This window comes from Ursus americanus, chromosome 11, assembly GCF_024610735.1.
Source record: "Ursus americanus isolate L20-20 chromosome 11, mUrsAme1.1.p, whole genome shotgun sequence".
NCBI lineage: Eukaryota > Metazoa > Chordata > Mammalia > Carnivora > Ursidae > Ursus > Ursus americanus.
In genome coordinates, this window is record NC_142137.1 from 15,798,589 (window position 1) to 15,824,523 (window position 25,935).

Below are 25,935 nucleotides of genomic sequence, written 5' to 3' on the forward strand. Positions count from 1 at the left end.
ACTGCTTTCCATGGACCATCCCTACGAAGGGATAAATGTGTCACTTTACATGGAAAAAGTCCCCATAAGATTTACTTATAAATGTAACATGGTTGGGGCACCTGGGTGGCTCAGTCGTTAAGCATCTGCCTTCGGCTAAGGGCGTGATCCCAGGATCCTGGGATGGAGCCCCATGTCAGGTTCCTCCACTGAGAGCCTGCTTCTTCCTCTCCCATTCCCCCTGCTTGTGTTCCTTCTCTCGCTGGCTGTCTTTCTCTCTGTCAAATAAATAAATAAAATCTTAAAAAAAACAAAACAAAACGTAACATGGTTGAACTAAATGGTAGCATATGAACAAAACCGGCTCTGAGGAGCCACATTCAGGCTATTCAGTGGTTTAAATATTTTAACTGTAGAACCTTTCTTCACCTGGCAGTGCCTCCAGAAGCCTGGCAAGCAACAGGCCCTTGAGGTACCTGCACTGTGCCCCAGGCTCTTGGGGGCACAGTCTAAAAGCGACATTCTAAGGAAGAATATTTTGAGTTGTGCAGAAAGTGATCATTTTCTCCTCACTTTAATTCTTGTGAGAGCTGTGCCAGTGTCCATACTGGAAGGTTTGAGAGAGTGATTATGAAGGAAGCTTGAATTTCATCAGGGACTTTTTGCTTTCTTGGATCTTTTGAAATTCTGCATTATTTGCCCTTGGAGAGATTTTCTCTTTTATCAGTGGGTCATTGAAACAAACGCACAAGCAGATGTGACCACTTACTGTTTGGGGGTGAAGATGTTCCATGTTCCCACTCATGGGTTGGTGAAAGTATCAACTGACTTGATAGATAAGAACCATATGCCAAATGGAATTTTTATGGCTTCCCAAGGTGTCAAGTAAAGCAATAAATGTTGACATACTTTGGGGGTCAAAAGTGGGAAGGACGGGTTGGAGCCCTAATCATTTATTGTGAAAAAAGGAGAAGTGAGATTTCAGAAGTCCAGGTCCTGACTGACCCCCAGAAGCCTACTTGTCTCAGCTGAGGACGCAAGAACCCAAGGACTCACAGGGCCTGAAGCCTGTCTGTTCTTCTAGGGGAATAGCTGATTCAGACAAAGGTAAATCACGTGGGAGCTCCTCCTCCCTGCAGAGCAGGACCAGTTCTAATTAACAGTCTCTACTCATGCCAGCCTGTTGTGTACTGAATTGGTGTGTGCTGTCTAGTCAGAGTGTACTCAGGTGCAGTTCATACTGCAGGAATTACACAGCCGTTTGCTCAGCACAGCAACGTCTACAATATCTCTGCGTGAAGAAGTGTAACTATGGCCACACTTCTGAGATCTGCTTTCACTTGGTAGTAAGACTGATACTTTGATTTATTTTTGGAGTTTCCTGACTTTTCTCTAATCATTTGCAAGTTTGGGGCTTCTGGATTGTCTTATAGGCATTGTCCAAAAACAGAATGGCTCCCTCCCCTATGCAAAATTTGATTCAGATGTTGAGACTGGTAATACCACATGCACACCAAGAGGATGCAAAAAGGTTTATTACTCACACGATGAGGCTTTCTGGGGAGAGCAGGATGGCTCCCAAGCAGATTCAAAAATGGCTTCAGAGGACAAGTAGGGGGTGATTGGCTTTGACTTTTCCTATGGTTAGGGGAGGGAGCTGGAGGATTCTTCACACAGGCAGGGGTTTGTGTGGTTTGAACTTCCTACCAGCACCAAGGGAGAGAGCACGCAGTCTTTCTTGTACTTTTTCCCAGGTGTGAGGAAAGCGGAGAGGAGGGAGTGCTGGGGCTTGAAAACTGTTAGCAGGCAAACGTCAAGATGGAGTCAGACCTCAATTACGTTAGTCTAGCATTCTACTTGAGTGATAGTCACATTTTAGGCACAGATGTTTTCCTTTGAGATATTGTGAAACTCAGTCAACTTAGGAAAACAAAATGTGTTTAAACAATATGCTAATAGCATTTGTGATCTTTCTCAGCATTCATTCTGTGCTGAGGAACCCATCATGGGCCACGGTGATTGAGTTCATTGTGTACGGAACATGCATACTGGTAACATGGTGAGGATCTCTGGATATCTGAGATAGCATTTGATAACAAGGATGAGCGTGGCCCCTCTGTGTGTTAACCTTATCTTTATTTATTTATAAAACTCCATGCAAATGAGCTGGATTTGTTGCCTCTCTTTCCTCTACTCTCCTTCTAACTCTCTCTACTTCCTACCCACCCCCCCCATATTGCCAGTGTGAGGAATAGAAAGAGAAGTATTTTCTGTATGCTTTTGATAATGGTTCTGTTGTCATAAGTGGGGCAATGCACAATCAGTCCTTTTCTAGCTGATGTCCTCCAAAGTAGAATCGGCTAATATCCAGCACCTTAAAATAGTAGGTCAGCCCACTTAGTTAATTCAGGGTAGACTTTGTACTTCAGTGCACTTGTTTCTTTTGAATATTTTAGCAGAATGTATCGCGGCCAAGTAGTTTATAGTTTATGGTATCCCTCTGAACTTTTCCTTTGCTGTAGTAGGTGAGCAATGGTTCTTGTTTTGTGATATTTCTTAGCAGAAATCAAAGCAGGATTTCTAAGCAGTGCTCTTTCTTGATCATTAGAATTTCTGAGTGTTGGCTCCTCTCCGAATCATTCCCGAAGGGAATCCTGACCCTTCCTTTAGGTGCTCCTCTGAGTGGAGGGAGGTTAACAGTTTATTTAATGGAGAAGCTTGATTAGCTTATTAATTTTCATAAGAAGTTGTCAGCCTATTGATGGCTTTTTAATGTACATAAGCTTTTCCCCTGATTCAGCAAAAGAAATAATTGCACTCCAGCCTCAGCCTGTTTTCTGGGACAGCTCTCACTAAAAGTTCATTTGGGAGAAATGATATACATAATGGATTCCCAGAAGATACACGGTCTGTCTATCAGGCTCGGTGATTCTCAACCTCGTCTGTCAGGCCTTAATATAAAAAGGCAATATTGAATGTTTCAGGTTATCCTGAAATGAAATTCTTAGATATTGTAACTTGCCCACATAAATTACTTTACACATCAGTAAGAAACCTGAACATATATGAAGAATAAACAGAAGGAAAGAAAGTATAATAAAAATAATACGTATTTCAATATATACATGCTGGGGCAGAACTCTTTAGGAAACATAATGAAACCATGTTCTAAAATAGTAAAATTCCGTAAAAAACAGGGGGCGCCTGGGTGGCTCAGTCAATTAAGCTTTGCCTTCGCTCAGGTCATGATCCCAGGGTGCTGGGATCAAGCCCTGTGTTGGGCTCCCTGCTGAGCCCTGTTCTCCCTCTGTCTCTCTGCTCCTCCCCACCCCGCTCATACTCTCCCTCTCAAATAAATAAATAGAATCTTTAAAAAAAAAAAAACAGTGTTAAGGATGTAAAAACAAATATATATATATATATATATATATATATATATATATATATATATATATATATATATATATATATATATCTGCTCTCCTGACTTCATATTACTTTTGTTTCCTGTTTTCTCTTAGCTTGAGTTATTTATGTTCCTAATATTTAAACACTTGTATTGAAGCCTCAGATCCATCTCAAAATGAGATATCATATATGTAAATAAATAGGGTAAATAAAGAGATTTGGGACCTCCCAACATCTTTGAAATCCCAGAGGTACTTTAATGTTATTTGTAGGCATGAATAAAGTGGTGCTGTACCTGACTAGTTCTGCCTTTGAAAATGAAGTGTCTCCAAATTTCCAAGTTGTTCCGTAAATAAACCATTCTGCTTGCTTTCTAAATTTTGTTCCATCCTTGTTTTCAGCACTAAAAATAGGGATATCATTTTTCGTCTTTGAAAATAAAAAAAACCCACCCAAACGTTTACACAAACATAAATAAGAATAAAAGTGAAAAACAATATTCAACCAAATTCTATTCACCCAAATTCTAATTTACTTACACATTATATGTTGTCTTTCTGATTTTTTTTTCCTGGCCTTTACCTATATGCCTAAGTAGTTTTATATAAATTTTTGTGACTATAATTTACCTAATTTCTTCTCTGGAATTAGATAAAAGTACATTTATCCACAGTAAATAAATTCATTTTCTTTCCTGGAGTTAGATAAAGGTACATTTATCTGTAAATGCCGCTTTATTGTAATCTAATTTTTTCTTTCATTTGGATTATTTTATTTTATTTATTTATTTTGAGAGAGAAAGAGAGAGAGCACTCTCAAGAGCAGGGGTGGGAGGGGTAGAGGGAGAGAGAAAGAATCCTAAGCTGGCTTTATGCCCGAAGCAGAGCCTGACCCTGACTCGGGGCTCGATCTCACAACGCAGAGATCATGACCTGAACCGCAGTCAAAGGTCCAACACTTAACAGACTGAGCCAGTCAGGTGCCCCACATTTGGATTATTTTAAATAAGTTGATAGACCTGGAATTACTTGATCAAGAGGGCGAATGTATTTTTTGTGAACATTGCCTTCTGAAGGAGTTTTATAATAGCTGCTGTTTGACAACGAGCTTTTTGAAGTTTTTTCCTTAAAATAGAATTCTTGAGCCCTCTGCTGGAAGTGTTTAGTATTTGTATGAAGTAGTAGCATAGGGGAGTTTTACAATTCCAATGTAAGGTTTTTGATAAGAAAACAACCTGGTAGCAAAAATATATGGTCTTTGTGGTTGATTTCAAGATAAAAAACAACTGGCCAAAAAGAAGTTTTGAGAAGATTTATATTACAAGTAGGTATTCCATTTGAATAGAATAATGATGCAGACATTCAGATGAAGGACTGATTTGAATACAGTGAATGTCCTCAGTTAATTTGTGAGTATTTATTAGACATAGATTATTATAATTATTATGATATTATTATTATAATAGGCTATTAGGGGCCTGAATCTTTGTGTATGGAGCATAGCGAAGTACTTGAGGATGATTTGATGCTCCAAAAGTTATACTAGTCTTGATAGGAGAATGAATACTCGAGGCTTAGTACTTCGTAGAGTACTACCCAAAAAGTAACAGGTGAATTTGCATTTTACTTTGCAGGGAGAAAAAAAAAACCCTATTTGATATACGGTAATTGAATAGATCTAGGTCCTGAAAAATCGATCATAGCCATCCATGGATCTGTCAGGGTAGAAACAATTTGGCACAGCCCAGAGAATATAGCTACTGACCTTAGAGGGGACGAAGCCTGATTCCAGCCTGTGACATTTTGGGAGAATTATCCATTGTGTCCCACTATAAGTATCAGCTCTGTGGTGGTTGCTGGGAATAGTTACCATTTTCACTTCAAATCCGTGATTCCAAATCTCAGATGGATACTCATCCTTGCCAGGCAGTGCTAATTGGTTTCCAGGTAAATTTCTTTTCCTCCGCTTCCTGGTAGTTTTCTCATTTCTTCTCTCTTCTCAAACCCTACTCCCCACCCCCATGACCCTACCTCCAGGACACATAGCACAAGGAAAAGTCACCTTCCATTGTGAAGATAGATGCAGACAAGATCTGCATCTTCTCACCGTCAGATCCCCAGCCCCCTGTGTACTTGTTCAGTGTATTCCTGTCATTTATGATGGAAGAGGTGTCCTGTCAAAAGTTAACCTCTCCATGTAAGCTCTGGTCTTCTCAGGCTCCACTCCCCAAATCCTCGTTTCTGTCTCTTCTGTCATCGCTTTCTCCTTCTCCACTGGAACATTCCCACATGCTCTGTTGTTCAGGTTTCAAAATCCCTTTCTTGTTCTTATATTCCCCTTCAGCTACCACTTATTTCTCTACTTTCCTTCACAGCAGAACTGTGAAAAAAGTTGCATGAACGTACTCATTTTCACTCACTTTTCCACTCTTCAAGTCTGGAGACTTCCAACATTCTACTGAAACTGTTTTTGACAGCCCCAGATATTGCCAAGTCAATTAAATAAGGCCACCGTGACCTCTCAGCTTCATTCAGTGCAGGCAGCCTGGCTCTCCGTGAAGGCTTTTCTCTCTGGGCTTCTGTGATGCTGCATTCTGTGGGCTCTTACTATGTGCCCTTCAGGCCCCCTTCCCACCATTCCTTTCCAAAGGTGACTTTGCTCGCTCTTCCCTCTCTGTGGGCTCTGAATTAATTCCTCTTGTGTCAGGATCCTCTTGTTTAGTCTACTAGCTTCCTTTGTGGTATCACCTGGAGCTGTGTTATTTTGTACAATATTTTGCTATTGACTCCCAACCCCCATTTATACTCCAGATCAGGGATTGGAAAACTTCCTCCATATAGGGCCAGATAGTAAAGCGTTAGTCTTTGTAGGCCCCATAAAGCTCTGTTGCAACTACTCAACCCTGCTGTGGTAGCATGAAAACAGCCAGAGACAAATATGTAAATAAATGAGCTATGTTCCAGTAACTGGAATGACTGAAATTTGAATTTCATATCTTTTTCACATCACATTGTATATTATAGGCACACTTTGCTTTACTGTGCTTTGTTTTGTTGCACTTTGCAGATAGTGTTTTTTTTTTCAAGTTTTTATTTATTTGAGAGAGAGAGAGAGGTACGAGTATGTGCGTGGGGGGAGGGGCAGAGGGAGAGAGAGATCCTTGAGCAGACTCTGTGCTGAGTGCAGAGCCCAATGTGGGGCCTGATCCCATGACCCTGAGATGGTGACCCTGAGATCATGACCTGAGCTGAAATCAAGAGTTGAATGCTCAAATGACTGAGCACCCAGAGGCCTCTGCAGATACTGTGTTTTGTTTTTTTTTTCACCAGTTGAAGGTTTGTGGGAAATCTGCATCCAGCAAGTCTCTTGGTGCTATTTTCTAAATAGTATTTGCTTACTTTGTGTCTCTGTGTCACATTTTGATAATTCTTGCAACATTCCATACTTTTTCATGATTATTGTATTTGTTATGGTGATCTGTGATCAGTGATCTTTGTTGCTACAATTGTAATTGTTTTGGGGTGTTATGAACCACACCCATGTAATACCACAAACTTAATTGATAAATGTGGTATGTGTTCTGACTGCTCTGCTGACTGGCCATTCCTCTGTCTCTCTTCTTCTGTTTGGGCCTCCTTTTATTAAAATTAAGCCAGTTAATCTCCCTACATTGGCTTCTAAGTGTTCAGATGACAGGAAGAGTTGCAAGCTAGACATGATTAATCTTAGTGAGTAAGGCCGGTTAAAAGCTAAGACGGGCCAAAAGCTAGGCCTCTTGCACCAAATGATTAGCTAAGTTGTGAATTTCCTCTTGAGGGAAATTGAAAGTGTTACTGCAGTGAGCAATACATGAATGACAAGAAAACAAAACCACCTAATTGCTGGTATGGAGAAGATTTTAGTGTCCTGGAGAGATGATCAGACCAGCTACAACATTCTCTTAAGCTCAAGCCTCATCCAGAGCAAGGCTTCCACTCTCTTCAATTCTTTGAAGGCCAAGAGGTGAGGAAGCCGTAGAAGAAAAGTTCAAAGCTAGCAGAGGTTGGTTCAAGAGGTCTAAGGAAAGAAGCCGTCTCCATAACATCAAAGTGCAAGGTGAAGCAGCGAGTACTGATGCAGAAGCTGCAGCAGGTTCTCCAGAAGATCGAGCTCAGATCATTCATGAAGGTGGAAACACCAAACGACAGATTTTCAATGTACACAAAACAGTCTAATGGAAGAAGTTGCCATCTAGGACTTTCATAGCTAGAGAGGAGAAGTCAATGCCTGACTTTAAAGCTTCAAAGGACAGGTTGACTCTCCTGTTAGGGGCTAATGCAGCTGGTGACCTTACGTTGAAGCCAGTGTTCATTGACTCTTCTGAAAATCCCAGGGCCCGCAAGAATGATGCTAAATCTACTCTTCCTGTGCTCTGCAACTGGAACAAGAAAACCTGGATGATTTCCCGAATATTTTAAGCCCGCTGTTGAGATATAATCCTCGGAAAAAAAGATTCCTTTCCAAATATGAGTGCTCATTGACAATGTACCTGGTTACCCAAGAGCTCCTCTGATGCAGATGTACATACAGTGAGATGAATGTTGTTTGCATGCCTCCTAACACAACATCTCACCAAGTTTATTAGAAAAAATAAAATTTTTAAAAATGCAAGTCAAAATTTTTTTCTTAAACTGTTTTTAGCTCATAGGTCATAAAAATATGTGATAGGAAAATTTGGTATGGGGCTTGTAGTTTGCCAGCTAGACTGATCCTTTCTGTCTACTTCATATCTCCATATGGATGACTGATAAGCATCAGGAACTTAACGTATATCTCCAAATGGAACTCTTGATCCTTCCTCCAGACCTGTTTCTTCCTTTGTTCTACTCTAGTCGGTCAGTCGCACTGCAAGTCTACTGGTTGGCTCAGACCTAGACGCTGAGTACCACGCACTGAGGGAACTTACTTGTCTTGTCACCATGGCTGCAGGCCCCAGAAAGGTGCCTGGAATACTGTAGACGCTCAGAAGGTTTGCTAATTGAATGGGTGAATTTCTCTGCCCTTGGTTTCTTCATTTGCCATGTGGGGATAATATTTACCTTGCAGGAGTGAGGAGTAGGGAAGGGTAAGAAGGAAAGGAAAGCTATGAAATTACCTCACAAGGTAGCCAGTACATAGTAGGCAGTGTGTAAACACTGGAAATGGGGAATCATTATCTGTGAAGTAGATTTATTTGTTCATGGAATTGACAACAACAATAATAAAAACAGCAGCTATTTTTTTTTTTTTTTTACTCTATAAAACATGCCAGGTGTTAGTCTAAGAATTGTACCTGGTTTATCTCCTTTTTTTTTTTTTTTTAAGATTTTATTTATTTATTTGACAGAGAGAGAGACAGCCAGCGAGAGAGGGAACACAAGCAGGGGGAGTGGGAGAGGAAGAAGCAGGCTCATAACGGAGGAGCCTGACGTGGGGCTCGATCCCATAACGCTGGGATCACGCCCTGAGCCGAAGGCAGACGCTTAACCACTGTGCCACCCAGGCGCCCCTGGTTTATCTCCTTTTATCCTTGTGTAGACTTTATGCGGGTAGGTAGTGGTCATCTCCCGTTTTGTATACGAGAGTGCTAAATACAAACGTTGTCAATGACTTGCCCACATTCCTACGATGGACCCTATGACCATATTATGCCTCCATTCTTTATAAAGCAAATACAAGGGATTTCCCAAATAAAACTGGATATTGATGATACTTTTCAGGGGAAAGAATACTTCCCAGCTTTCTTCCATGAAATTAGGCATTCCCAGTCAAGTGCTCCTCTGGCCTACTGTGCCCACCACTGTTTCAGCCTGGGTTACCCCACAGCGTAATCATTTCGTCTGGTTCTTTGTTTTTATTTGTGCTTGAGCACCTAGCGGTGACAAAGGGATAGCCAACTATAAAGAGACAACGGAATCAGCCCTATTCATTCTTTCAGAGTCCTAACCATTTTCGGATATCAGTATTTTAAAGTAATGTTTCTTTCTTGTTTGGTCTTATTAGACTTGTAAGAAACTAGCTCTGTATGGGGAAGCCCAGCTTCTCTAATAAAGCTCTGTGGGATGAAACCGCCTATGTTCATCACACTTGAAAGAGCACTGGTTATAAAAGTAAGTCTTAATAATTGATTTGGCTTTTCTTATAACCTGTAATGACTTTCATGTTTCATTATATTTAATTGCTGGGACTGCTTCTTCCTCTTATCTATCAAAAATTTGTTCTGCTTTTTCAAATAATTAGGCCATATTTTTCTAGGTAATGTAAGTATGTATAATTTAGCTTTACATTTTATTAAATAATGTATTTTGTTAATTTAAACGTAATGAAGAAAACTGTGTTGGAAATGACTATCTGACAGAACTATTGATCTCAGAGCTTTGAAACGCCATGATCAAGCTAATGGAGAAGGGGCCAAAAAAAAAAAAAATGGGGGTTTGTTCATATAATATAAAAGGACCAAGTTTTTTAATATGAAGAATTATTTCACAGGTTCAGTGAAATGAATTGTCTCCCGCCAAGTACTCCGGCAGCCCTCTGTGCCTACCACTCTCTCAGCATTAATTATGACACAGCTTAATGATTGCACTTGATTTTTTCTTCTCTGTTTACTCGAGCACCTAGCTGGAGTATGTCATCCATCATCCTGCTGCATGTCCTAGAATAGGAAAGGAAGAACCAGTTTCACTAGTAGCATCGATAGACGGGAACATCCTCAAAATTGCATCAGTGGTCATACGTGGAATTTTTGCAGCCTCTGGTTTCCCTGGGAATGTAGTGTTAGTGTTACCTAGTCTCAGATTTCTTCTTGGCATCTTAGAGAAGGTTATGCTTCTGCAACCTGTCTGGAACCCGAGAAATTTCAAATGAACCAAATGAGGATGTATAAACTTGGGAAGAAAAATAATAGAATCTCAAAGTGATATCCACACTTTTCTTTTTTTTTTTCTTACTAGGACATTTTTATTATTTTTTACCTGTGTGGTTTATAACATTCTTTAAAAATATCCTGAAAATCCAATCTGTTTTCTCTTTTTTCATATTCCGATCCATGGAAAAGTTGGTTTTTTTTTCAAATAAATTAAAGATAAATTAGTATTTTTAAAGGTTTGATATTGAGATCTTTTAAAAATGTGTGTAAGTGTGCGAGTCTGTCTGGAAGAAAGCACCTGACAAAATTTGTATCTTAGAGAATCAGTAATCAAATCACAGATTCATTAGATACCTCACCCAACCCAAAGGTCGCCTTTATATAAACATATTATTACAACTGTTATTGAAATGTCTCTTGTGTCCTTTTATTTAACTCCTTCAATTAGATAATCCTTGATAAGGATTAGCATGTGACCAGGATCCTCTCTAGAGGCTTTTGATATCTTTTCACATTTTCCTCAGGAACTGTATTTTTCAAGCCTGCGTGTTTTTTTTAGTAGGTAAATCTATAACGCTCTTCTAGCGTGTTCAACAGCAATGAACATGAAGTGGGATGGACCAGGGTGTCATAGGTAAAACTAAGGGACACACACATAACCCACTCAGGGCAAAAACACTTGGTTGCTTGAAGAAGACCCAGACAGTAGTTGGCATTTATCGCTGCTTTACCATAAACAGATTCGGTGCTAAGAGTCAGGACATGCACTCTGGTTGCCTACATGATATCTGTTCCCTCTTTTCTCTTTATAGGAAATTCCAGTTTGATTTGGGACAATAGTGCATGTAACCCTAAAAATTCAACAGCCCAGGTTCTTTTCCAGCTACCCATGGGTAGCTACATGACCTAGTCCTGGCAAATGAAATGTAAATGGAAGTCTGTGTGGCAGAGTTTGTTGGAAATCTGTTGTTTCCTGGGAAGCAGTGACATCCTCAGCTGGCACATGGTGTTTGGTGTTTGCCCTCTCTTTTCTTTATGCTTTGAATGCAAATACAACGCCGGGAGATATAGTAGCCATTTTGTGACCATGAAACCATGAGCTAAGATTGGCCAAATAAGAAAATACAAGAAGTCTGGTTTGTTGGCACTCCAAGCCGCCTAATCCATTTTGTGAGAAAACTAAGTCCCATAGCCATACCAGTTGTAACGATACATATGCATTTTCTCAGTCCTTAAGACCATCTTTTGATATAAATATCATTTTCATTGTATAGATGAAGACACTGAGGCACACGGAATTGAGTGGTTTTCCTGATCTCATTCTGCCAGCAAGTATCAGAGCCAGGATTTGAAGTCAGGCGGTGTGGACTCGGTTCCCTGTGCATCTGTGGTAGTTTGGAGTCCAGGAGATTAATCCCAGCTGGAGGTTGGGGTGAGGGAAGATTTTGCAAAGCTTTGTATAGGTAATGAACTTAGAATTAAATCTTGAATGAGTAGGATTTTGAAATAGGGAGACTAAAGAAGTCAGGAGGGCATTCAAGGTGGAGAAAAGAGTGCTGCTTCAGTGTGCAGAGCAGTGGGCTCTTGGTTTTAGTAAAGGGGCCATAGGCTGCACAATTGGAGATAAGTTTTAAAAAGTAGTTTGTGGCCATATCATGATAGTTTCTGAATACAAAAAGTTTGAGGTATATCTGTCAATTGGGACCTGATTTATGGAGAGCTGCTGAACTTCAACAGTAGTGCTCAGAGGGAGCACTTCAACAAAAATTTACGAACATTTCCCCAAATAGTAGAGACATTTAGAAAGTAGAATTCGTATGTCTTATTATCCTTACATGAATTATTTTGTTTGTTCTCAAAAGTAAACTTAAGGTGACGGTGATAGAGGTTCAATACAGGAGTAATTTAGAAAATAATTTTGCTTTAAACGTAGGCGCCACCTGGTGGATAAGAAATCCTTAGTCTAACAGCTTTGAAACAAAATCTAAGTTGATGGCAGTTCTCATAGTTAGATCTGATGGTTCATAGTCTGTCTATAAGAAGTCTCTCGAAAAGCTTTATGTAAGTGATTTTATTTATGTGTCTTAAATATGCAATCATTGGAAAGTTATCTGCATTGTTGTATTCAGTTTACTTGATGATTTAGACAAAGTCGTAATAATTTGCTGTTTCACTGTACTATACAGAAAAAAAAAAATCCCAAAGAAACAGCCATGAAAACAAGAACAATGCGCTCACTCATTCTTATCAGTAGTATTGGACGCATCTAATTCGCAGTGCCAGCCGAAGCGCTTGTGCTCCTGTGCACAGTTATGTTCGATGGAGACCTTAATTGTCTGGCTTGCACAGGCTCAACCCCTTCAGACTACTCTGTCTACACATCTACAAGTCAGTGATTTAAAAGTCTCCTGAGGAAGAAATGAAGAAGAAGGCTTCGAAGAACCGAGACACAAAATTTCCTGAAGACGCCAACACATCTGTTCATAAGGCCAAAAAAAGGGTCACACTGAGGGGCGCCTGGGCGGCTCAGTCTGTTAAGCATCTGACTCTTGCTTTTGGTCCAGGTCATAATCTCAGGTCATGAGATTGAGCCCTACGTCAGGCTCCACGCTGGGTGTGGAACCTGCTTAAGATTCTCTCTCTCTCTCCCTCTGTCCCTCCCCACCCCCTCAAGAAAGAAAGAAAGGAGGAAAGGAAGGAAAGAAAGAAAGAAAGAAAGAAAGAAAGAAAGAAAGAAAGAAAGAAAGAAAAGAAAGAAAGAAAGAAAGAAAGAAAGAAAGAAAGAAAGAAAGAAAGAAAAGGTTGCATTGAGACTTGCCATGGCTAGTAAAGGCGATCCCCACCAGTAGCTAATCCAAGAAGCAAGGTCAAAGTGGGAGAGAAAATAGAAGACGAAGAACAAGAAGACAGAATTGAGAGGGTGGACACTTGGTGATGGGAGAAGTGAAGAAGGAAACCGCGGGACCCACTGGGGACTGCGTGCTGCTTCGGGCTACTCTGCCCTCCCAGAGCCCGGCCGGGTGAGTCTGGCTGAGGGCGATTGCCCATCTCATCATGCCCCGTGCAGAATCTCACCTCAGGCTCCCATGTCCTCTTACAGGGGTTTTCTGGCCCCATGTCCTGTCTGCAGGTATTGCTGGGACCAGGAGCCCCGATCTCATTCCAGTTTGGAGGGCTTTCCTTAGAGATTGTGCAAACTCAGCTCTCCACTGCCTAGACTAGCAGCTGGAGGATGCATCTGGATTGAGTATTCAAGAGTGCCTCCTTCCAGGAGGGCAAGTGGACCAACATCCTGACTGGATTCTGATGTAAGAACTCTCCCGGGTATCTTTAGAGACCACTACCCCCTGCTGCAGCCGTGGCTTTTACTTCGATTAAAAGTTTGTCAGACCACCCAGTGTCACCCTGACCAAGGCCACTGATGAGTTCTTACTCCAGTTGATCAAAACCAGGGCCGAGTGTCAGCATTTGGGGCGGGAGTCAGACCTGGACCTTAGGTCACGGGACCTAGCTTGCCACCAACTGCTGGAGAGGTTCCAGAATGAGATTGTCACCTCCCAGCCAGCACTGTCCAGCTCTCCTCTTCCAAGGGCAGTGCCCTGTGTTCTGCCGTCCAGGGGTCAGGTGTGAGTGGACGACAGGGAGACTATTCCATCCACATGGCCCTGTGAACAAGAGGCACTCACACCCCCCCAAGATTGCATCAGAATTTCTTCGTCCAACCTGAAGAAGCCCCAGCTCTGCTTCACCGAAGCCGGTGAGTGTCACGGAGGAAAGAGGAAATACCCAGTCCAGTTTGGCAGCTTTCATGGTTCATAGCCTTGTTGTAAAGTGCATTCTGCACCGCTTGGCTCGTTATGCATCCTGCATTTCTTGATCCCTTTTGTTATTCAGACATTGGCATTGTGCCCTGTGATAGCTCAGTCTGAGCTACGCTCCTCCAGTTTGATGAGTGACTGGATGTGTCGAGCCACTAACATGAGCTCCCACTCGGCCACTTACTGCTCACAGGGAACGCAGCCCTTCCTGTCGCCGGTCCCCGCTGTGAGTGCCAGACCAGACGGTGGTGGGTGCACGATTCTGAAAGGCCTAAATGTAACCAGCATGGGCTTTGCAGCACTTAAACTTAGCCGCCCCAGTTGTCCTTTGTGAAGAGTTGTTTGAGATCCCTTCTTTCTGCCAGTTCGTCCAGGCGGGTGACGGGCACATTCACCGTACTGGAAACTGAGAGATCAAACCTTTGTTTGTATTCCTGCCCGAACACAAATTCTCTGGACGAATATATTAGAACAACCAGTCACCGGAGATAACAAAGCTGAATTTGAAAGACTCCAGTGCAAGCGGGGCTTTGCCACCATCGTTCTGTTTCCATAAGGGAGACCCAGCTTTCCTGGTACAGTTTGTTTTTTTTGTTTTGTTTCAATCTCTCTCTCTCTCTTTTTTTCCAAACTGTGTCCTTTCAGTGCACTTAGGGATTTCCTGCACTAAAGCATCTTCTGGAAAAACTTATGTTATAATGAGAGAAGAAAAACTACAGAACAAAAAACAAGAAAAAAAGCAAAAACAATCCCGGTCCGCGTATCTCCTGCGGGGGTTTCCTGGAGTTGGCCCACTGGACGTGTTCCACGGCTCTGGAATATTCATCTTGTCTGTCTGTGATATCTGTCTTTGTGTTTGGCATTCCCGAGCCTTGGAGGTTATCATGAATGCCAGTTGTGTGAAATAAGCACGACTGACAGGGTTTAAAGGCTCAGACTAGCCTTTCTAATCCATCTATTCCCCGTTCTGTGCCTTAGGCCATGCCTCTTCTGCAAGACTATACTACATCCTTGCCTCTGTGATGGGAGCTGCAGTAATTTCCTGAATGTCAGTCAAAGCCTCTCTCCTTGAGGAGTGGGAGAAATTCAGGTTTCTCCTGACTAGATGGGAAAGGAGCTATAAAGAATTTTACGAATAAGATGAGTGTTGGTATTTTTGCCACATGTACTTGACCTTTTCACTTTGTTAGTTCAGAATATAATTTATATAGAGGTGGCTAGGTGGCTCAGTTGGTTAAGCATCTACCTTCGGCTCAGGTCATGACCCCAGGGTCCTGAGATCGAGTCCCACATCGGGCTCCTTGCTCAGCAGGGAGTCTGCTTCTCCCTCTGCCTGCCGCTCCCCCTGCTTGTGCTCTCACTCTCTCTGACAAGTAAATAAAAATCTTTTAAAAATTAATATAATTTATAATCCATTTCCTCTTATGTTATACTAATCAAGGAAAGTAATTCTGAATTAAAAATCTATCTAGAGATAAATTAATTCACCAATGATTTATTAGAATCAGTTCATCAATATGGAGTGAAAGCTATGTGTTGGGCATTATTCTAAGTGTTGGGGGTATAGAATAGACCAAGTCCCTGCCCTCCTGGGTCTTCCATCCTGGGGGTGGAGGAACAAAATAATCACATAGATAAATATGTACGCTGTCGAGAGGTGGGAAGTACTAGGAAGAATAAAGTGAACTAAGGAGATAGGGCATGAAGGTGATGGGGAGTGGAGGTACTGTTTTACCGAGGATGGCCAGACAAGGCCTCGCAGGTAAGAGGATATCTGAGCAGAGGACATGAATGAGGGAGCCATGCTGGTATCTTGAAGAAGAGTGACCCAGGCAGAGAAAATGGCAGTTAGTTGTAGACGTAAGGTGCTCAGGCTATTCACAGAAACTTTTATGTTATAGTGAAGACTGGATTTCTTTTCAAAGAGATAAAAAGTCACTGGAGAGGTCTGCATAAGGCTGTGACCTTTAAAGGATAAATTTGATTGGTATTATTAAAAACTCTATGGGGAGTGAAGGAGAAAGCAGTTTGACCAATTAGGAGGCTATTCTAGTAAGTGTAGGAAGACTGGTGTAGACAAGAGTGATAGTGATGGCGGCAGTACTGAGTGGCGGTTGGATTCTGGAACTATTTTGAAGATCGAGCCAATAGGGGTGGCTGATGATCAGATGTGAGGTATGAAGAAAACAAGATGAGTCAGGAGTTGCCTGAGGTTGTAGCCTCAATAACTGACAGTTGCTGTTTGCTGAGATGGTAGGATTGGGATAGGAGCAGGTTTGGTGGTTGGTAGAGAGGATCAAGAGATCAGTTTGGGGCATGTCTAATTTGAGCTGCCCACTAGCTATCCAAGTGGAGATAAGCAGTTGGATAAGAGGTAGTTGGATATAAGAGTCTGGAGTTCAAAGGTGAGGTTGGGGCTAGAGAAAAAAGAAAGTGAGTGTAATGAGTAGTATGGGTGGTTTTAAAATCATGGGATTACATGAGATCATCCATGGAATGAGTGGAAAGAGGAAAGAAGAGATCTGGGGACTGAGTTCTGGATGTCCCCAAAGCTTACCGGTTGGGAAAGAGGTAAAGAGGGAGTGGTTAGTGAAATAGAAGCCATAAGAGGTAGTGCTATCACAGAGGCAAGGGAAGAGATTTTCCAGCAGAAAGAGATCAACTTTGCTAACTGCTGTTGGCTTGAGTAAGATTAAATGTTGAGGAATGGCTATTGGATTTGGCCTTTGGATTTGGAGGTCATTGGTGACCTTGATGAGAACATTTTTAGAGGAACATTAGGAGCAAAACTCAAAAGGAATGGGTTCAAGAGAGAACAGAGTAGAGTAAATAGTGGTGTTTTATGTGGACAACTTTCCTGAGGAACTTTGCTATGAAGAGGGGCATGGAGAGAGCTCTGGAGTCAAGGGAAGGGATTTTTATTTCTTAAGATAGGAGCTATAAAGCCGTATTTGTATGCTGATGGGAGTTATCAAGGGGAGAAAGAGAACAGATAATGCTATGGGAAGAGAGGGGACAATTGCTGGTGGAAGGGGTTGAGTTCTTGTGCACAAATGGAGTGTTGGGTAAAGCCAAATATGCTGATACAAATATGGGTACGTGGCTTGGTGAATTTGGTGGTGGGAGGCTTTGGAAGATCATGGGGTTAGAGTAAGGCGAGAAAGGAGGAGGGGGAGGCTTGAGGAGAAAGGAGTATGAAGGAAGAAGTAGAGTGAATTGATCAGACCAGGCTTCCCTGTGCACCAGAACCACCAGGGGCCTTGTTATAACACCCTAAAAGTTTCTGATTCATTTAGGTCTGGGGAGACATCCAAGAATTTGCAATTGTGACAAATTCCCAGGTGATGCTTCTGCTGCTGGTCCCGAGACTAGACTTTGGGCTTGGGGCTGGGTTGGGACAGCGGAGCAGCACTGAAGGCCTCCCTGTGCCTGGCAGGCCTGCGTGTAGAGTGAATCCAGTCAGCGTGGTCATGTGTGTTTCTGCAGTCCTGTTTGTCGGCGCAGGAGCTGGCAGCAGTAGGCACAAAGTTGGACTTCACCAGAAAAAAATGCAGAACTGATATGACCAGTGTATTTGGGAAGCTTTACTTCTCTGGGATGTCCTTGTAGTCTGAAAATGCTGTTTCTACATCTTCCATTTGAAATAGAAGGGATTAGAGAATCTGAGACTGAGAAAAAAAAAAAAACAACAAAAGTTTGTGGTTGAAATTTACTGTTGTAGGACTTAGAAGTAAAATGGAGTTGTAGTCGCCTCTGGTCTCCTATTGAAAGGGGAAACATAAGCCCCCTTTTCCTAAAACATCTGCTAATCATGCTGTTTCTGTAATCTACAAAATTGTGATATATACTTCAAAAAACTAAAATTTGGTTCTTCTGGATTTTATAAGATTACTTCCATCACACACAGAATTTTAAGACTATTACGTTGTTCTTTGCAAATGTTCATGTCCTCCTGCAAAAAATAAGTGGTTAGGTGCAGAGCCTCACACGCAGGAAGTGAGTTCTGGAAGTGACAACACAGCTATTTGAGTGAGGGCCACAGCTCTATCAGAAGAGGAAAAAAAGAACTGACTCCCATAATAAAGTACAGTATTAATTCAGATCTCCTATGTTAAGCAGCAATTTAAATATAGTGGATTTGCATATTAAGCATTAATTTTTAAGTCACTGATAGTTTTCTTTTTATTAAAAAACAAAACAGATTTTGTTGGAGCCAGGCGTGATCCAGGATGTGCTAGCAGCTGGCAGTCACCTACAGCTGTTGGAGCTTCTCAATTTATGTTCCCACTATCTCATCCAGGTATGTGAGCTCATCCTGCTATTGTGCCCTTCCCATCCCTTGCCCCTGCAGTCGTCGGCCGTACTCCCTGCTCCCCGACCTGTGCCTAGATAGGTAAAATGGAAGTAGGGGAGATGTGGCTTGTGGTGGTATAATTTCTCCAGGGCATGAACCGAGAGCCTCCCAGGAGGGCAGCTGGCAGCTCTCCTGTCCTATCTCATAACCCCCATCCTCCCCGCCCACCCCAGGACCTCACTGCCCTTGGGCAGCAGAGTAACTCCACGACCATGCTCCAGGTGAATTGCTGGGGCCCCGGGAGATGACACTGGGAAGGGTCTTCATTTGAAGCTATGTTGTCTGGGTGCAGGAATCACCCCACATGCGCACAGAGTTGAATAGTCACTTAAGATTTCAGCAGCAGTCACTAATATATCATAAAGTCACACATAATTAAGTACCATATGAACTTTCCAGGCAGTCAGTGCTGGAAAAGCGATAAGTGATCCGTGCATTCTTCCCCTGGTTTGCTGGGAAGATCAGGAAGGGCTCTGAGACGGGGAGGAAGAGAAAACGCCTATCCTCTGAGCACCGATGTGTCACATTTAGTCCTCCTAAAATCTTTGCACATTTTTATAGGTGAAAAATCAGAGATTTAAAATGTACCCAGCTTGCCTGAGGTGGTAGAGATGGTGACTGATAGGCCTTTCTCATTCCGAGGACCATTTTTTTTATCTTGGATAAAAACTTTTTGGTTCATTAGGAAGACACGGGACGTCTTAGGCAGACAGTATGGCTGTGAGGCTTTTATTTTACAGTGTTAAGTCCCGGTTCCCTGTGTTGGAGCCTCTTATTACCTCCATTAGCATGACTTTTACTTGCATTTATTACAGCATTATAACAACAGTGAAAATACATTTTTAACAATGACAAATCCACACAATTTAATTTTACTATCCTTGCGCATATGACCTATTAGTAAGTATAAAAAATCCTGTTTGTTTTCCTGCCCATTATTTTGTTTTCTTCCTAGTCACTTTCTCTAATCCTAAATACAGCCATTGTTATTGACACCTGTCACTCAGTAGGTGGCTTCTCAAGCTCTTTCTCGTATATCATCTTACTTCGTCTTCCCCGCAACCTTGGGAAATAGGAGCCCGTGCTTCCCTGAGAGACAGTGTGAGCAGTGTCAGCCACGTTCACCTGAGGACCACTTCAAACACAGTATATGAAAGTTGTATCATTATCTCAGCGCGTTTAATCTGTCAGTATATGTTTAACTATTATCATCTGACTTTCCTTTCTTTTCCCCTCAGTATTGTTGGGTGGTATGGGAGAGCTGTTTTTAATCCCTTTCTGCAAGTAGCAAATGGGAATAACAAAGAAAGGTTAGAAGACTTCAGAAGTGTGTGTTTGACTTGTGAAATTGAAATTACTTTTACTTGACATTTTTACTTCAAATATTGCAACTTGAGCCTTCAGCCTCATCACCTGATTCACTTTGTCCATGGCAGGTAATATTCAGTGATGTGTGTTTCTCAAAGTTCGGTTACAGAGCTCATTATCATCATGCATGTTAAAATGGTGTGTATATATATACACACAGGAGTGTGTGTGTGTATGTGTGTGTGTGTGTGCGTGCGTGTGTGTGTGTGTGTGTCTTTACCTACACCTATAATTTCTATAAAAAAGAATTCCAGAAGAACATCCGAAGTTCATGGGTACTTTCCCCTATCCCATCAGATGAATTTGTTGAGAATACCAAGTGACTTGAGCACTTTGAAACTTAATTTTTGCAGTTCATTATTTTGTTGAAGAAAAAATGTAGCCTGCATACAGATATATTTTGTGGACAGTTTGCTTATTATTCACCTACTTGATCAGTGGTTGAAATTTTCACTTTCTTTTCTCCAGTGTTTTCATTTTGTTCTCTCATGGAACTTTATTTTTCCTTTTTATCCATGATGTTGCAAGATGTCCAAATTGTGGAAGAAAACTTTGACTATAAGAGAACCAAAACCATGTGTATTTAGAAATCTTCATTTTGTCAGTCTTTTGAAAATACATACACTTCCTCTCTTTTTTAGGATTGTAAAATTACCAAACTGGGTTGCTATGCTTTTAGATTTTGATATGGTCCTATAACTACACCTGTTTACAGTGTTTTGGTATTGTCACTCAACTGATTCTTAATTTCATATGGGACCATTTTATTGGGTATATAAAAATGTTTTTCGTTAAAATGAAAAATCTTTAGTGCTTAGAATATACTTAGAAGTGCCCTGCGGGGGGTGCCTGGGTGGCTCAGTTGTTAAGTGACTGCCTTCCGCTCAGGTCATGATCCTGGAGTCCCAGGATCAAGTCCCACATCGGGCTCCCTGCTCAGCAGGAGTCTGTTTCTCCGTCTGACCTTCCCGCCTTTCATGCTCTCTCTCTCTCTCTCTCTCTCAAATACATAAATAAAATCTTAAAAAAAAAAAAAAAAGTGCCCTATTGGGGCACCTGGGTGGCTCAGTGGATTAGGTGTCTGACTCTTGATTTCAGCTCAGGTCATGATCTCAGGGTTGTGGGATCAAGCCGTGCATCGGGCTCCTCACTCAGCTCAGTCTGCTTGTCTCTCTCCCTCTGCTCCTCCCCTTGCTGGCTCTCTCTCTCTCTTAAATAAAAGAAGTAGGGGCACCTGGTGGCTCAGTCGGTTAAGCATCCGCCTTCAGCTCAGGTCATGATCTCAGGGTCCTGGGATCAAGCTCAGTGGAGAGTCTGTTCTCTCTCCCCCTCTGCCCCTGCTCATGTGCTCTCTCTCTCTCTCACTCTCTCTCTCTCTCAAAAATAAATAAATAAAATCTTAAAAAAAATAAAATAAAAAAGTAAAAAAAAATAAAAAAAAATGTTGTGTCCTATCCATCAAGGTTAGCATATTTTCCATGCTTTTTCAGTACTTTGTCCAACTAGGAGTTTGTGAAGCCGTTCTTCCCTACTAAGATGTCTGGTCTTGTTTGTTATTCTCAAATTACCACTCTTTCTTTGGTTTGCTTCCAGACTTGTGAGAGGTGGACCTCTGCTCTGATACCTGATACTGCCTTCTGGTGCTCATTCCTGTCTGAGGAGAACCCTTGGGCTGACACTTCCTGAGTCCCTGGGTCATTAGCCGTTACCTTGGCCTGAAACTCCTCTCTGCACAGGTGTACGTGCTGCTGCCCCCCCAGCAAAGGCAAGGGACACCTCGAGGCCACTGCATGCTCTCCTTTTTCTTGCTTTTCCTCGGGGAGGCTGCTGAGAGCAGGGGCCTCAAACCTCAGGAGCCGTGCCCCTCTGTCAGTGAGGACAGCCATCGAGTTAGCCTCCTACGCTGGGGAGCCTTCACCTCATTCATGTTTAGTCCCCAGGCCCTCCGGGCGGCAGGCCCTTGTGAACACACAGGTTCTCAGCACACACTTGTAGAATAAACGGGGAGCCTAGCAGTGCAAATGATGTGTGTTGGTGGGGCAGGGGGCTCGGGGCGGGCAGTGACTACAGCAAAAGCCTATCATTCCAAGATAAGGGATTTACGAACAGCAGCTCGGGTTTGCATCCGTCCTTACCTGCTTGGCCGCGCACGCAGTTCCAGAGGACTCTCCTGTGTGGCCTGTCCTGTTAGTGTATTCTTAATACACATGTCCTGTCGGACTTTCATCTGCTCTCGGAGATCCAGGTCCAAATAAAATGTGAGCGCTTCTTTCCCTTCTCCTCCTCCTGCTCCCCTTCCTTGTACATTGTGCTTTAAAAAAAAAAATTCATCAGAAAGATGTAATTTATTAGATTCATTGAAGAGCAGTTATTGTCTTCAAAATGGGCCCAGTAAAAGGCACGAGTTACCCTGCTTTTCAGAGTGTACGTGTTTCTATACATGCCATTCGCTGTTTGAAGTCTTATAAAGGAAGCTCTGCAGACCCTCGTCCGGAGTGATGGGCTGTGGTTGCAGTGGAGCCGAGCGTCCCTCTGGTCAGCATTCCAGACTTTTTGAATCCAGTTTGTTCTCACAAACTCTGATTTTTCCTAGACTTTTAAAACGAGCTGCTGAACATCTCCACCTAAGCATCACACACGGAGTTCAAACTGAACATGAGAAAACCTGTCCTTTTCTCTGTTGATGGTACCATTAATCTACTAGTGTTCTAGAAACTTGGACATTGGCTTAGACTCCTTCCTCCCCGTCATATCCACTCAGTTGTGAAGCGGAGTCGATTCTACCTCCCAAATACCTCTCAGACCTGATCCTTTTCTTCATCGTGAATGCTCTTACCCTTTTGGGGGGGCTCTCATCATTACTGGCTGTAGATTATAGTGAGTTCCTCATATCCTCCTGAGGGGTCCGCTTGTTTCTAGCCTTTCTCCAGGCCAAACCATAGTCTCCAGAGCCTTCGTTATCTTTCGCAGGGTGGGGAAATAGCTTTTGTCGAGGGCGTCTCCATACCAGGCATTTTGGACAGTGATTCTCCTTTTCCTCTGCTAAGGAACCCCTTAAAGCAGGTGAGTTTTCTTTTCTTTTTTACAGATGGGGAAGCTTAAATTCAGAGCTAGGGTGTTGATGCAGTGGGAATACCGATGAGCTCCCCTGATGACCATTCTCGACCATCCTTAGCGTCATCTTTGAGGCTAGGCTTGTCCCAGCCTCCTCTGCAGCCTTAATGCCTTTCCCAGCCCACTGTGCTCTGGCCTCTCAGGTGACCTTTCATTCTGGGACTTGCCATTAGGGGAGAAGGCTAGGGGGCCGGCAGAGCCTGTCAGTCCCCATCAGATTGTACCAAGGAACAGCAGTAGTGAAACCATGTCACACACACCGCTCCCCCACCCTCTCCTCAGCTGATGCACCTGTCATAAGATGAGGGGAGCTGGCCGCTGGACTTTGTGTTGTATCCCCTGAAAGTGATGCATTAGGAGATACGTGCTTTGCTGAATGTGTCTTTTTTTGTAGTTAGGTTTCAAAAGAAGAAAAAAACCCAACTTTTTACATTCCATACCACTTCTCCCGAATAGCAAATAGTATATCCTGTTGTTTAATTAGCAAGTGTTTTTTGTTTGTTTGTTTGCCAAGTATCAGTCTTTAGTATGATACGCAATTTAAATATATTGACAAGAAAGAACGGTCATTTCTAAATAAGGCCACCCAAGTGGTGAATGAGCTCCTTTTGAAAGAATACTCTTAGTATCTCTTCCTAGGCAGCAGGTGGCAGTATGAATCCACCAGAATTCCGTAGTTAATTTAAAGCAAAAAATCAGAAAAAATGAAAAGAAAAATTATTTATTTTGCTACATATTAGTCTTCTGACCTAATCAGTAAAAAAGTCATTATTCACACCACACTGGGCAATATGCACTGTAATTTTTAACAAATAATAGGAAACTGTTAATGTGTTCACAGGAAATACAGTTTTGTCTTGGGCTGCTGTGGTCATTTATCACTGCACTTTGTGAAATCACTCATTTGTTCTAATTTGAATGTAAATGACTCTAAGGTTTTACAAATAAGGTGACAGACTCACATAAATGTAATTGCAGGGTTCATCTCCCTCTTTTTATATATCACTCATTAGGTTATGAATTAAATACATCGTATTAAACCAGGGGCATGTCCAATGATGATATTGTAATGGCAAATTACTCTATGCTATTAGAGGTGTATTTTTTATTCATGGACATTAATTTGTCATTAAGCGGCATTAGTTTAGCACTTTTATGTGAAAGACGTGACCTGAAAGAGGAGACGTGCTGCTGTGATGGGAGAGGGAAGGGACATAAGCGCTCTAGCTAGAGCGTTTTATCACCGCCAGGAAAACAGAGGGGCATTTGTTTTATTTTTATTTTTTCATTTGTTTTATTTCCTGCTTTTGTAAGTGTAAAAGATCATTTCACCCGATTGAAGGCGTTGTTCTGCTTACAGTGCGCGCATTTGGCTCATCTGGTAAAGCAAAGCCAAAATTCTCACTATTAATCATTCCGAAGCCAGGAGCACGCAGGAGCGGGAGGGAGCCCGCGGCTTCCCGCCCTAAATCTCCCTGCTCTGTGACTGATGCTTATTAGTCATCCGTTGTCTTCGTTTAGTTTTACACTAAATGGGCTACCGTGAGAATTAGTCATTTTTCTCTCTTCAGTGAAGGTACAAAGGTTTCAAGAATGTTGTTCTCTCATGAGGGTATTAGGAAGAATCCTGGATATTTTGTTCCTTTTTTTTCATGAATGGAGATTTTACTGTTCTTTTACCAAGAATATATATCTTCCGTTTCCAATTTTGAGAAACACTGGATCCTTGAAATAGCTTCATAGAAGCCGCAAGTATCCAGCTGCTGCTTTTGCATCAGTTTCCTCACGGGTTAACATGGTTGGAGAATGTCTTACTGACCTCAGTTTATGGCGGGCTTCTCGAAGGCGGCAACCAGGCCTACCTCCTGTCCATGTCTTCCTTCCCGTCTCATCATGTGAGCCCAGTATGTCTATTTGTCATCTTGGATGGCCATACTGATAGGCCCCAGGCTGGGTGATTTAAACAACGGACGTTTATTTCTCACTGTTCTGGACGCTGCAAGTCCCAGGTTGGGGTGCCAGCACGGTTGGGTTCTGGTGAGAGCCCTCTTCCTGGCTTGCCGATGGCCTCCTTGCTGTGTCCTTGCATGGTACAGAGGCAGCAGGCTCTCTGGTGTCTCTTCACGTAAGGACGCACATCCTGTCACGTGAGCCCCACCCTCATTCACTCTTCTAAACTACCTCCTAATTACTTCCCAAAGGCCGCATCTCCACGCACCATCATGTGGAGACTTAGGGCTTCAACACGGGAATTTTGGAGGGGCACCGTTCAGTTCACCGCAGTGTGTACTGACGGAATGAATGTGCATCCATTCAGTAATTTTTTCCTGCTTGTTCAATAGTGAAATTGTATATTATGAGAGGAAAATATATTAATAAGTCAGTCTTTCATTAGTTTTGCTCATTGAATACATTTTTGTAAGCTGAAAATACTTTCTGTGGGGATTGCATTTGGCACTGAAGATCTTGCATATTTTACGGTGTTATAATAGGGTTGTCATTTTTTAACTAAGTAATACTACAATGACTTATAGAAGGTTATCTCTTCCAAACAATGTATTACTATAATTTTAATTATTAAATTAACAGTATCTCCTAAATACATAATATATAGTGGGTGTTCTGAATAGAATAATTTATCTTCAAGGTTGAGAAGAAGTTAGAACTCATGCTCATTTTTCTCCAACACTGAACTATTTTTTTCCACATTAGATAAGACAGATGATTGTATCAACATATATATTTAATATGCCCCTAATCAAATACACCAACCACATGCTGCTCCGTAGTTCACTGGAGCTGATACTCTTGTATTTGGAGAAAGTTCGAGTACAAAGTTCGGAAAATACATTACAAATGGTTTAATCTTCTGGATATTTTTTTAATCGGTGAAAATGATCAGAAAGGGTGGAAATGTATCAGTCCTAGTTAATCGTAGCTAACTACTGATTATTTGTTCTAATCAAGAGTGTTTGCTATCTGGCACAGAATATCATATTTGCCAAATA

The 25,935-nt window shown here is 42.0% G+C and overlaps 1 protein-coding gene across 5 annotated transcripts in view; it reads left to right on the top strand.

Moving 5' to 3' along the window:
- The window catches only part of KLHL32 (kelch like family member 32), a 248,986-nt gene that overhangs the window by 101,084 nt on the left and 121,967 nt on the right, over window positions 1–25,935 (top strand). For all 5 annotated transcript variants that reach the window (XM_087865330.1, XM_087865331.1, XM_087865332.1 and 2 more), the window contains exon 5: window positions 18,293–18,391. In XM_087865330.1, the coding sequence (XP_087721456.1) occupies window positions 18,293–18,391 (99 nt within the window). The remainder of the gene's footprint in view (window positions 1–18,292; window positions 18,392–25,935) is intronic.